This window comes from Salmo salar, chromosome ssa22 (genome assembly GCF_905237065.1).
Source record: "Salmo salar chromosome ssa22, Ssal_v3.1, whole genome shotgun sequence".
Classification (NCBI taxonomy): Eukaryota; Metazoa; Chordata; class Actinopteri; order Salmoniformes; family Salmonidae; genus Salmo; species Salmo salar.
Window position 1 is genome coordinate 22,311,058 of NC_059463.1, and position 12,449 is coordinate 22,323,506.

Consider the following 12,449-nt stretch of genomic DNA (forward strand, 5'->3'; position numbering starts at 1 on the left):
GAGGTGATGGCGACAGATGAATTGCATGATAATGGGCCTTAGGATCTCATCACGTTATCTCTGCACATTCAAATTGCAATCAATGAAATGCAATTGTGTTCGTAGCTTATGACTGCCCATACCATAACCCAACCACCACCATGGGGCACTCTGTTCACAACGTTGACATCAGCAAACTGCTCGCACACACAATGCCATACACGATGTCTGCCATCTGTCCGGTACAGTTGAAACCAGGATCCATCTGTGATGAGGACACTACTCCACTTCTTCTCAGGCCAAGACCCTGGTGAGGACGACGAGCATGCAGATGAGCTTCCCTGGGACGGTTTCTGAGAAATTCTTTGGTTGTGCAAACCCACAGTTTTATCAGCTGTCCGGGTGGCTCGTCTCAGACCATTCCACAGGTGAAGAAGCCTTATGTGGATGTCCTGGGCTGGTGTGGTTACACAAGGTTTGCGGTTGTGATGCCAGTTGGACGTACTGCCAAAGTCTCTAAAACGACCTTGGAGGCGTTGTATGGTAGAGAAATTAACATAAATTCTCTGGCAATAGCTCTGGTGGACATTCCTGCAGTTAGCATATCAACTGCACGCTCCCTCAAAACTTGAGACATCTGTGGCATTGTGTTGTGTGACAAAATTACACATTTTAGAGTGGCCTTTTATTGTCTCCAGCACAAGGTGTACCTGTGTAATGATCGTGCTGTTTAATAAGCTTCTTGATATGCCACTCCTGTCAGGTGGATGGATTATCTTGGCAAAAGAGAATTATTTACTAACAGGGATGCAAACACATTTGTGCACAACATTTGAGAGAAATAAGCTTTTTTTTGCGTAAAGAACATGGGATCTTTATTTTCAACTTATGAAACATAGGACCAACACTTTACATATTGCGTTCATATTTTTGTTCAGTACACTTACAAAAAGTATGCTTCTAATGAAGAGCTACAAAGGCCATATTAGACTGAAAGATATAAGGTCATTTCGGCAAATGTGTGAGGCTCATTAGTTGCTCATTCAACATATTTGCTGCTAGGCATATTAGACTGAAAGATATAAGGTCATTTCGGCAAATGTGTGAGGCTCATTAGTTGCTCATTCAACATATTTGCTGCTACTTCACTCAATCCCATTTTAAGTCTCCCTTCTTAACTGTTTTACATTCTAGACCAACCAGAAATGTTTCCTAGGCTAAATATTCCAAGTTTTCCCAGATTCCCAGATATTCATAAAACAGCCACAAATGTGTCTTAATTTAAGGTTAGATATAAGGTTATCAGTGTGGTTAAGATTGGGGATAAGGTTAGGTTTTAAATATTGTAGAAATAGGTGGGGTTTAGCCATAGTTATGACCTTGCCCTAGAGAAAGAGGTAGATGAAGGGAAATTAGCTTGGTTCATTGGAAATGGTAGATTGTTCATATTTTGTGGTAGCCAGGCTCAGCAAGAGAAGATTCTGAAAATGGAAAAGCTTAATGGGAAGAAGATTAAAAGCCATGTCCCTGGTGCTTATGCTAGATTGGGGGGAGTCATTCCTGGGGTCCAAATATCTATGTAAATAGATGATATTAAAGAAAATGTGAAGGGAGGAAGAGGGATTGAGGCCAAAAGGTTGATCAGTTGAAAAGAAGGTCAAAGAAATGAAAGCCTATCAGTGCTTCTGAGGTTTGAGAAGGTTATGCCTGGGAAAGTACAGATAGGATTCCTTAGTTTCAATGTCAGAGAATTTGTCCCATCCTCATTGCAGAGTTTTACATGCCAAAGCATGGGACATGTAGCTGTTCAATGTAAAGGAAGGAAAAGATGTACCAAGTGTGGAGGGGAACATGATTACGGTGAATGTGGGAGCAATGTGGAGGTTAAGTGTTGTAATCTGGGGACGGGAACACAGTGCATCATTTGGTGGATGCCAGGTGCAGAGAGAGGCTAGAGAGGCTCAGAGATATAGAATTAGTCATGATGTATCGTATCTGGAGGCTGTAAGACAGATCGGTGGAACTACAGTGTGGAAGGATGGTGCTTCTATGGCTACTCCTGTGGTAAGTGGGCCTAATGTCTGGGATGGTTTGGAGGCCTGCTCAGAAATCTTGAACTCATGAATGTGTGGCGTCAAAGGACACTTAATAAAGTGGACTTCATAGCTTTTATTGGTAAGGTTATCAATACTACTCGGGTTGTGGAAAGCAGAAATGCCAGGTTGAAGGTTATTGTAGAGACGGCAAAAGAGATATCGGGGGTATCAGATGCTACTGTTGAAATGGTTGTTGATATGCTGAACAATCCTAAGGGTGGATTGTTTGAGCATGATATAGACAACGTTTAATTAATGGGGTAGGCGGGGATGGGTGGTAGAAGTTAGTAGGGATTTATTCGTTTTTTATTTTATCTTCATGGTAGTACAGAATTGAGCAGATCATGATTGATCGTACATTCCAGCACAGTAGGTGGCGGCATGCACTTAAACGATTGTTTGTGGACCGCCATGATATCATAGAAGAAGAAGACGGTAGTTATGACTTTGTGGCTGTGGTAACTAGTGACGACTGAACCCAAGACGCCTTTGTTGTTCCTTCGATTAAACAGAAGTCGGGGAAATCATGTCTACTTGGTAGTTAGCGATTTATTGTGGTAAATTAGCTAGAACACTATGGACGATCCAAAGCCGTTTGATACGAAGTATCTTGGTTACTTGACGAAAGCTAGCTAGGAGTTGTGTTGAGATTGGAAGTGGAAGGAAATTCGAAGGGAAAAGAAGGGGAAAATCAGTGGTAGGACGTGGGATGCCTTGCGCAAGTTGGAAGAAAGACTTTCCCGATGTTATGCGACAAATGGGTTTCCCAACTCGTGAAAGCGGGGGGTTATTTTATTAATATCAAGTTATAGGAATCGGTTGGTATTGTTGTTGAGACATATTTCATAACTGTCAGAAGCGAGCCACGTAAAGTAGCTAGCTACAGTACTGTAGGTATTGATAGCTAGCTAGACTTTTAAAATGGCGGAAGCCTGGCCCAGACCCCCGGCCCTCTTTTTGTTGTTGAGTTTGAGTGCCTGCTGGGAAGTGGATTCCTGCCCTGCTCCGTGCTCTTGTATGAGGGGATCAGACGAAATCCAAATCCTGGATTGCAATAGGAAAAGGTTGTCCTTGGCCCCTCTGGATCCACCTAACGGGATTACTCATCTGTAAGTAGCTAGCCTAGTTAACAGTGGGTTTCCCATGTTCTCTGTGGTGGCTCCTTACCTTAGCAAGCCACCTGGCCTTGTTAGCTTGCGAGCTAAGTCTATATCAGTTGTTTAACTCACTAGATACTATTATCTGGATGTGATCATTTTTAGTTTTTCTTGTAAAGATGGAAAGACAAATGCTACATCCGCTGTAGTGGACTACGTGAAAGGTGGCAATGGAATTCACCTGTGACGTTATGTAATAAATAATGCTATCTCCTTTTCAGCACTATGAATCACAATGATCTGACAACTGTTCCATACCTTGGTGAAGTTACCTCAAACATCACAACACTCTCATTGTAAGTCAAAACACATTAATCCTCCTGTAAGTCTTGCAAGTTGTGCAATAACCAATGTGATTCCTAGATGTCCTGTAGTATGATAGAGAAGTGTTAAAGAAAGGAATCACTTGTCTTCCCGGCCTTATTCATAGCTAAGGTTTATTTGGGTCTTCACATGTTCACATTGATGGTGTCATCATGTAGATCCATGTTGATAATTATGTACATTATTGATCATTGTGCACAGGGTCCACAACCTGATCTCAGAACTGTGGATGCATCAGCTGCAGCTGTACATCTCCTTGGAGACACTTGATCTGTCATCTAACTCTATCTCAGAGATCAAGGCTGGAGCCTTCCCACCAATGCAGCTGAAATACTTGTGGGTCCTGCTTGTAGCATTGTTTTCCAACTATAGTAAACTTCTTCTAATGAGGGAAGAACTGGTCATTTAAGTCATAACCCAGTCTTTGGCCATTACCCAGAAGGGCATTCTACTGTACTTGTTGTCATTGGGTTGTTCATTTTGTGTTTCTTCATCTCCCAGGAATTTAAGCAATAACAAGATCAGTGTCCTTGAACCTGGCTGCTTTGACAACATCTCCAGTTCCCTGCTGGTTCTGAAGCTGAACAGGAACAGAATAACACTGCTGCCATGCAAAGTATTCAGGCTTCCCCAGCTGCAGTTTCTGTAAGTCAATTTTAATCTTTAGTCAATCCATTACCGTAGTAATTATTAGCAGTTAAATATTATTATTTTTTATTCAAAAGTTTGCATTCATGACTGAATTTTTAGATTTCACAGATTCGATGTTGTACTATTTTCAAGTAGTTAAAACAAATGGTTCTAAATTGTCTGTCTGACTACCCTAGGGAATTAAAGCGCAACAAGATCAAGATAGTGGACAGTCTGACCTTCAAAGGGATGGACTTACTGAAATCACTGAAGATGCAGCGGAATGGCATAACTAAGCTGATGGATGGTGCTTTCTTTGGGCTCAACAACATGGAGGAGCTGTGAGTTATTTTTCCTTATTGTCTTCCATTAGAACGATCGTTACAGTATGTGTTTATATGCATGTAGGATTAGGAGTTGTGATACCCTGTCTTTTTAATACCCCGTCCTTTGTTTTCTAATGTATTCAGAGAGCTGGAGCACAACAACTTGACGGAGGTCAACAAAGGCTGGCTGTATGGCCTGCACATGCTGCGTGTGCTGCGGTTCAGCCAGAACGCCATCGGCATCATCCGACCAGACGCCTGGGAGTTCTGCCAAAAGCTGGAGGAACTGTGAGTGTTCTCTACCTAACCCCATCCCCATGGGAGTGCATCTGCACATTTTTTGCATAAGAGTCATTTTGACCCCTTTTATGAAACTGAAGGACCAATATCTAGTTGGGACTTGGGGAGGGTGTATTGCAGATCATTTTATGTTTCACATGTATTCATGCTGATTCTTAAGGGGCCATGATGTTTTAGTAAAGTGTGATTGCACAAGACCATTGTCCAAGCTTGTCTCCTGTGGATGTCCTCCTCAGAGATCTGTCCTTCAACCACCTGACCCGGCTGGAGGAGACAGCGTTCAGTGGACTGGGTCTTCTGGAGAACCTGAATCTGGGAGATAACTCGGTCAGCCACCTGGGAGAGGGAGTCTTCAGCAGCCTGGCCAATCTGCGCTCACTGTAAGGATGTCACACCTCACTCTTAAAAACCTGTGCCTTTCATTCACTCATTATGCATTCACATAACACAATAAACACTAACATGTTTTTGGCGCCTCTGCATTCTGATGAAGGCTGCAAACAACAGTAGGTTTGTGTATTTGTTTTATTTGTTGATTTGTCCTGGCTTTGTTTTGTTTATTAGTCTGTTAGACTGTTGTATGGTAGACCACTAAACTGTAGTATAGTAACTAGCACCTTCATGTTCTCATCGTCATGTCTTTGCCTGTTGTATAGAACTACTCTTTCCATTGCTTAGTTAGACTGTGTAGTGTTTAAATGCAATAATGACAAACATAGACAACTCATAATTGTTTTTAAAGACCTTTGAGACAGGAAGAATAATGTTGAGTACAAAATAAATAGTGAATGTGGCCTCCAGCCAGTAGATTGGCTCAATTAACCAAATACTTTCCAAAATTGCTCTGGGAAGAGAAGGGGCACTAACACAATTGATGTGCTGAGTTCCAAGAAGGCATTGAGCTGCAAAGAGAGGGAGGTCAGGGCTCGGGTTCAGCACACCTCCCTGGGCCCTATGTGGCAGGGGAATTAGAGGGTTAAGGCCCTTTTGAGAGCCACTCAGGCATGAGGAAGGAGAAACAAAAGCGCCCATGACCCGTCCTGTGAACACAAGCCCTCTGCAGGTTTTAAAAGGACCCGTGAACCGTTAAATGCTAAACGCAGCCAATTAATCCCCTCATCAGAACTGCAGGAGCACTGAGCTATGACACTCTGTAAAGTATGCCGCTTCACATTTGCCAAATTAATCAAATTGGTTTAGACACACAGAGCAGAAATTAACTTATTTTCTCTCACCAAGCAAAGAGGCTCAGAGTGAGCTTTGTGCTTCTGATTCTGGGGAAAGTATTTTCTTTCTTACATACTGTATTTCTGTTTGCATTTCAGAGACATACGGGATAATGAGATCTCTTGGGCCATTGAGGACTCCATTGGTGTGTTTGTTGGAATGAAGAAACTGAACACCTTGTAAGGGCATTCTGCATAATATATATTCATTTTGTTGCTATGGATACTGATATCAGCAGAATATTTGTAGGCATATTTCATCTGAGACTGTTTATCCCCCAGGATTCTCCAGCAGAACAAGATCAAATCTATCACAAAGAAGGCCTTTGAGGGTCTGGAGGAGCTTGAGCACCTGTAAGTACCACTACAGCAAACCCATCAGAGATGGTTGGTCTCCATTAACAGACGATTCAGCAGCTATCACTTCAAGCCCGAGACAGGAGATGGTTCTGATTACCCCAGTGCAGCTGTTTTATTGCGCTCGTATCATAGGAAACCAATGATAATGTCATGATGCTTGCATAGCACTTCATTCATATTTATTTTTGCCAACAGCGACCTGAGCAAGAATGGGATCATGTCCATCCACCCTGATTCTTTGTCTCACATGAAGCTGAAAGTGTTGTAAGTAGGACCTACTAATGTCTGAGGTGGTGGTCTTGAGTCCTTGTAGCAGAGGCTACAATATTTACAAATTGAAGAATGCTTGAATCATTTCATAATATTGTGGTTGTATGTCCTGTCCTCAGTGTCCTGAACACTAGCAGCCTGCTTTGTGACTGCCAGCTGCAGTGGCTGGGCCCGTGGTTGACTGACAACCACTTCCTGCAGTCTGTCTCAGTCATGTGTGCCCACCCTGCCAGCCTGCTGGGCCGCAACCTTGTGTCTGTCAGCCTGGAGGAGTTCGTCTGTGGTTAGTCACCTAGCTACCTACCCTGCTGTATTTAGTCTGGACAAGATCTCACTAACCAGGTTTCCATCCAACCTTTCTATGTGAGTAAAGTACATGTCAGATAAAACATTTCACAACAGGCCTGATGGAAACAGCAAATTAGTGGGATCTTTTTGTCGGTAAAATTAATCATGCGCGAAATGGTGGTGGAAACGCTTTTATGCGCAAATATTGTTATAATAACCATCATATGGAAGTAAACTTGGAGTTACATGATGACATTTTGTGTGGTCCTCCCACTACGACTCGGGAAAGCAGGCTGTTTATTAGGCTACAGAATAAACAAGTTATGATGTGGTGAAAGTGCATGGTGATGAGCTTGATGCTCCTTTCCAATAAATACTGAGGGTTTTATTCTGGTGATGATCGATGCTTGGCTGCCGTTTGACAAATAGAAATGATCACGCTCTTTTGTCGTTAATAATCAAATGTAGGCTATACCCACATTGTGTCTGCAAGCTTTTGGCTAGAGCGCACGTGCCAAAACCAGAGTGAGCACATTCGCTTTATAAAACCATCAGGAGAGTTTATCCGTAAACGTTATGTTATGTGCACTACGTTATCACGCACAGCCTTTTATCTGCAATTTGATGAAAACACATTGTCTTGTGGGAGAATGCGCATATAGTTTTTGATCAGGCGAATATTCAAAAATCGGCATTATCTGTCGCCAATTGGATGGAAACCTAGCTACTGACTGGGACAATTATCACACAACGTGTCTCAGAACCTTTCTGGAAGTTTTGAATTAACTCATGGCACTCCCTCCACTCTCCCACAGATGACTTCCCGAAGCCCCGGATTACAGAGCACCCTGAGACTGCCACCGCCCTGCGTGGGACCAATGTGACTCTGAGCTGCCTGGCGTCCAGCAGCAGTGACTCCCCCATGACCACGGCCTGGAGGAAGGACGGGGAGGTGCTGTACGATGCAGAGGTGCAGAACTACGCCCGCTACCAGGAGGGAGAGTTGGTCTACACCACCGTGCTGCACCTGCTCAACGTCAACTTCACAGACGAGGGACGCTACCAGTGTGTAGTTTCCAACCATTTTGGTGCCAACTACTCCAACCGGGCCAAGCTCACAGTCAATGGTGTGGAGGCTTTAAAGTTTTCTCCCCAAAAGTTTTTTTTTTTTATACATTTACAAACTGTTATCATGACTTGTTCCTTGGTTGGCATTGAGCTGTTGATCTAAGTTTGAGCTGGCATGGTTGGGCTTCCATATCAAGGCATTGCGATCTTCAATCTTTTTTTCTTACTTTCCTCTCAGAGCTACCATCCTTCCTGAAGACTCCCATGGATCTGACCATTCGTACAGGCACCATGGCCAGACTGGAATGTGCCGCCGAGGGTCACCCCTCACCCCAGATTGCCTGGCAGAAAGACGGGGGCACAGACTTCCCTGCTGCCCGGGAGAGAAGGATGCACGTCATGCCTGACGATGACATCTTCTTCATTGCCCATGTAAAGACAGAGGACATGGGTGTGTACAGCTGCACAGCCCAGAACGTTGCAGGAAGCCTGTCAGCCAACGCTACACTCACTGTTCTAGGTAAACTGCCATCTCATTATCAATTATCTGGTCAATACATACAGTTTTATATCGTCATCATTTTATTGGTAATTGTTAAATGTAAATCTCCTCCCAGAAATGCCTTCCTTAATGCGTCCCCTGGAGGACAGGACGGTAGCTCGTGGGGAGACGGCGGTGCTCCAGTGTATCGCAGGGGGCAGTCCTGCGCCCCGTCTCAACTGGACCAAGGACGACGGGCCCCTGGTCCTCACTGAGCGCCACTTCTTTGCTGCTGCCAACCAGCTGCTAATCATTGTGGACACGGGGCCGGCGGACACCGGGAAGTACACATGTATCATGTCCAACACGCTGGGCACGGAGCGCGGCCACATCTACCTCAGCGTGTCGCCATCGCCCAACTGTGACACGGCCGGCGGCTTCGACCAGGACGGCTGGGCCACGGTGGGCATCGTGGTGATCGTGGTGGTCTGCTGCGTGGTGGGCACCTCGCTGGTCTGGGTCATCGTCATCTACCACATGCGTCGGAAGAGCGAGGACTACAGCATCACCAACACAGATGAGCTGAACCTGCCGGCAGACATCCCCAGCTACCTGTCCTCTCAGCGCACGCTGTCAGAGCCTCAAGAGGGATACAGCAACTCTGAAGCAGGGAGCCACCAACAGCTCATGCCACCACTGTCCAACGGCTACGTCCACAAGGGCACTGACGGTAACCTTACTATACTGACTTCCTAGATTCAGTGTCATTCATCTGAGGCCCTTTGACATTACAATGTTTTTACACTCTGTTACTAAAGACAGTTTGCTCAAATTTTGATTGACTGGTAAACTGACTGGCCCCTACTGGTGAGCAGAAAGATGAGTCCCCATCCTGTGTGTGTGTTGTCCAGGTGTGTGTTATGGTGACACAGGCAGCGAGGTGGACACCGAGGCCAACGGGATGCCACACTGCCGCGTGGGCTCTCTGTTTACGGGACGGAGCAGCTTCCATCCTGGGGAGCCGCGCGAGGGACTGGCTGGGGTGCCTACAGGTGGGTTTAGTCATTAGAACCAACCAACAAACAAAACTCGATCTCCTAAACAACACTTTTACAGCACAGTTTGTTGAAAGGTCTGGATTTGTTTCAGAGTAAGAGTTTGTAGTTGACTGTCCTCAACAGGTGGTGCAGGGCCGCTGGTCATCTGCTCAGACTGCTACGACAACGCTAACATCTACTCTCGAACCCGGGAGTACTGCCCCTATGCCTACCTGGCCGAGGATGACTCCCTTGACAAGAGTCTGTCAGGCATCATGGCCCACTTCCCCAAGGAGTCCTACAGGGAGCAGCACACCCAGCATGAGGACACAGCCCTGGAGAGCCTCATCAACAACCAGGACTCCTCAGTCTTCCTCACCAGCCACGACCTCACCAAGAGGCTGAGCACAGCCCTCAGCCCCCCAGAACAACACTACAGCACCGGTGAGAGACTAGCTACAGACAGGCTATCTGACCTCAGTGGCTTGCATGTCAACAATGAGCTCACAGAGATGTGTTTAGACAGTGATTTCACAGATATGTTATCTAACAGTGACCTCAGACTTACTGTGAACTGACACATTAATTTTAAGTCAGTTTTCTGGCACAGTCTAATCTATGAGCTCCTATGGATGCAAACCCTTTTTGTTGAGTAATAATGTATGTTTGGTCTCTGCAGATGTTCCCTCCAGGTTGTTTTGGGGCAAAGGAGAGGACCTGTCTACAGTGCCCCAACCAGGTCTGTCTCAGCAGCCAGTGAATGTGCACAAGACTCCCCACGTGTCCTCAGTTGGCGTGGGGGGAGAGATGAGTGGAAAGGGGGATGCCTCCCTTTCCCAGAGCACACAGGACCACATAAGTGCCTCTTATAGGACTAAGCCTCAAGAGCATACCCACTCCCCCACATAAAGCCTCTCCCCTATACACCCGGCCATCCTCTCTCACTTGGTCCTCTGCTCCAGCCACTACCTCCAAAGAGACGTATCACTTTCTGCCAAAAATGCTTTCTTGTATGTTTACATTACTTTCAATCATGCAGAGACAATTTGTTCCTACGAATTTGAAAAAGGACTGAACAGGTGACTAACACTAACACCCCCCCCCTCCCGGATTCCCTCCACCTCCCTTTCCTCCCACTCCCTCCCTTTCTAGAGGAAACTATGAATGTATCTGTCAAAGAGCCATTTTGGATGCTTCCTTTTTGATTTTTAAGACATCAGAAGTTTGAAACGTGCTAACACTGTCCTCTGTACAGAAGTAGGGAATGGCAGCAGTGTTGGTGGATCTCCCGAGCGTTGTGCTTTACACTTGCAGTTGCCACATTATTTCTACAGTCACTTGTTGGAGCAGCCTTCATGATTTAAGGTACAAGTCCAGGACCACCTCTGCTCTCTCGTCCAGGACTAGAGGGGTCAGAGACGCCAGTCGTTGCTTGTTCAGCAGTGAGTGGTACGTACCGAACAGGGCCTATAGGTCAAGATGGACCCTCACTGAATGGATCCCACCTCTAGCCATCTGTATTGACTAATAGTCTGCTATTATACAAACTCAGACTGACACCAGACATGGTGTGTCTATATGCAATATTATTTTCCCCTATTCTCATCAATGTATCTTAAGCTCAGATTGTTTTCCCTTGTGTCAAACGGAGGCAGTCATACCAACATCATTTTTTGTTTTTTGTTTTTTTTGTATGAACGCGCACTGTCAAAGCAAAGAAAATATTTGTTCATGCACATTTGACAATCATGGTTTTGGTGGCCTCTTTGTGATGGTTTTATCAGAGGGTTTTCAACAGGCATTCTCAGTAACACTCCATCAGGTATGGTTTCTCGTCACCTATATGCACTGATCATATTTTCCTCAAAATCTTATTTTACAGGCACTTACCTCTCATGGTGGTATGTTTTATTATGCAGTGTGCATGCCATTTTAGATTCCTAGAAGGATAATATGCCTTTACCCCCAATTTCATCAACCCTAGATACTGACCAGATTTTACCTTTGGACTGTGAAGAATGTATGTGCATATGGTCATTCATCTATTCAATACTATGTCCCTCAAGACCTAAGCAGAATCGTTTTATTCCTAAACTGCAGTAAGTTTTGTTTTATTTGTTGCATGTATATATGTCTGTCAGTATTATTTTTGTAGTTACTCCTGGGTGAATCCTAACTTGGTATGGGAGGTTTCCACAACATTGAAAGATTTGGCCATAAATGTTGGTACTAAGTTCAACAAGCTTAAACAAAGGCTTTTAATACTAGTTCTCTTTATATCAAGTCTGCAGTGTTTATGTAGAAACATACCTGTTTCCTTTGCTCAAATAAAATCACTGAATCATTTTGGCAATGGAGCAAGGATACTTCAGAATAAAATGTAGATTTGGGTAGGCTATAAAAACACAATGCGTAAACATAAGTGTTTCTTGTCACATGCTCTTTATTTACTGTTACATAACGCATTCCTGCTTGAATCAAAACTTTGAGACATTCCATGTGGCATTGCTTGATAAAGCATCTGGTACAAAACCATTCCAAGCCCATGCCACTGCATTCAATATTAGCTTAAATAGGGGTCACAGATTACACTCTCTGCAGGATAATTATTGTTATTGTAGCTGATCGCTTAACCATCACACATTTATGACTCACTTTTCACCAACACGTCTTAGTGTCTGCTTTGTGTTGCTCCCGGAACATCTTGTTTTTGTCATTCTACCAAAGTTCAGCAGTAATGCTCTGGCAATATTCACAATGCTGCTTGTTTTCTGACTTGTTGAAGTTTTGCATTTTGTCAAGTGTATTTTTGAATCTTGACTTGTACATTCTGTAAAGCATGTATAAAGAACATTTTGTTTCTTGAAATGTAGCTGTAATTAAAATAATAATCACAAATTCTGATAA

The 12,449-nt window shown here is 44.3% G+C and overlaps 1 protein-coding gene across 2 annotated transcripts; it reads left to right on the forward strand.

The window, feature by feature from the left end:
* The first annotated feature begins 2,519 nt into the window (after positions 1–2,519).
* Positions 2,520–12,449, forward strand: LOC106583004 (leucine-rich repeats and immunoglobulin-like domains protein 2). 2 transcript variants are annotated; one of them, XM_014166713.2, is made up of 17 exons: positions 2,520–3,184; positions 3,454–3,528; positions 3,758–3,892; positions 4,058–4,201; positions 4,384–4,527; positions 4,657–4,800; positions 5,049–5,192; positions 6,138–6,218; positions 6,321–6,392; positions 6,594–6,662; positions 6,788–6,951; positions 7,772–8,083; positions 8,263–8,544; positions 8,642–9,235; positions 9,417–9,557; positions 9,670–9,986; positions 10,222–12,449. In XM_014166713.2, the coding sequence occupies exons 1-16, from the start codon at positions 2,997–2,999 to the stop codon at positions 9,945–9,947; spliced, it is 2,967 nt and encodes a 988-aa protein (XP_014022188.1). In that variant the 5' UTR covers positions 2,520–2,996; the 3' UTR covers positions 9,948–9,986; positions 10,222–12,449. The 2 variants fall into 2 exon arrangements, with proteins under 2 accessions (XP_014022188.1, XP_014022187.1); XM_014166712.2 differs by having other exon boundaries at positions 2,522–3,184; positions 9,687–9,986.

Coding starts and splice junctions, on each gene's coding strand:
- LOC106583004 (XM_014166712.2), top strand. CDS start 2,997: ATGGCGGAAGCCTGGCCCAGACCCCCGGCCCTCTTTTTGTTGTTGAGT. Junction 4,801..5,048: donor TGCCAAAAGCTGGAGGAACT/GTGAGTGTTCTC, acceptor TGTCCTCCTCAG/AGATCTGTCCTTCAACCACC. Junction 6,952..7,771: donor CCTGGAGGAGTTCGTCTGTG/GTTAGTCACCTA, acceptor ACTCTCCCACAG/ATGACTTCCCGAAGCCCCGG.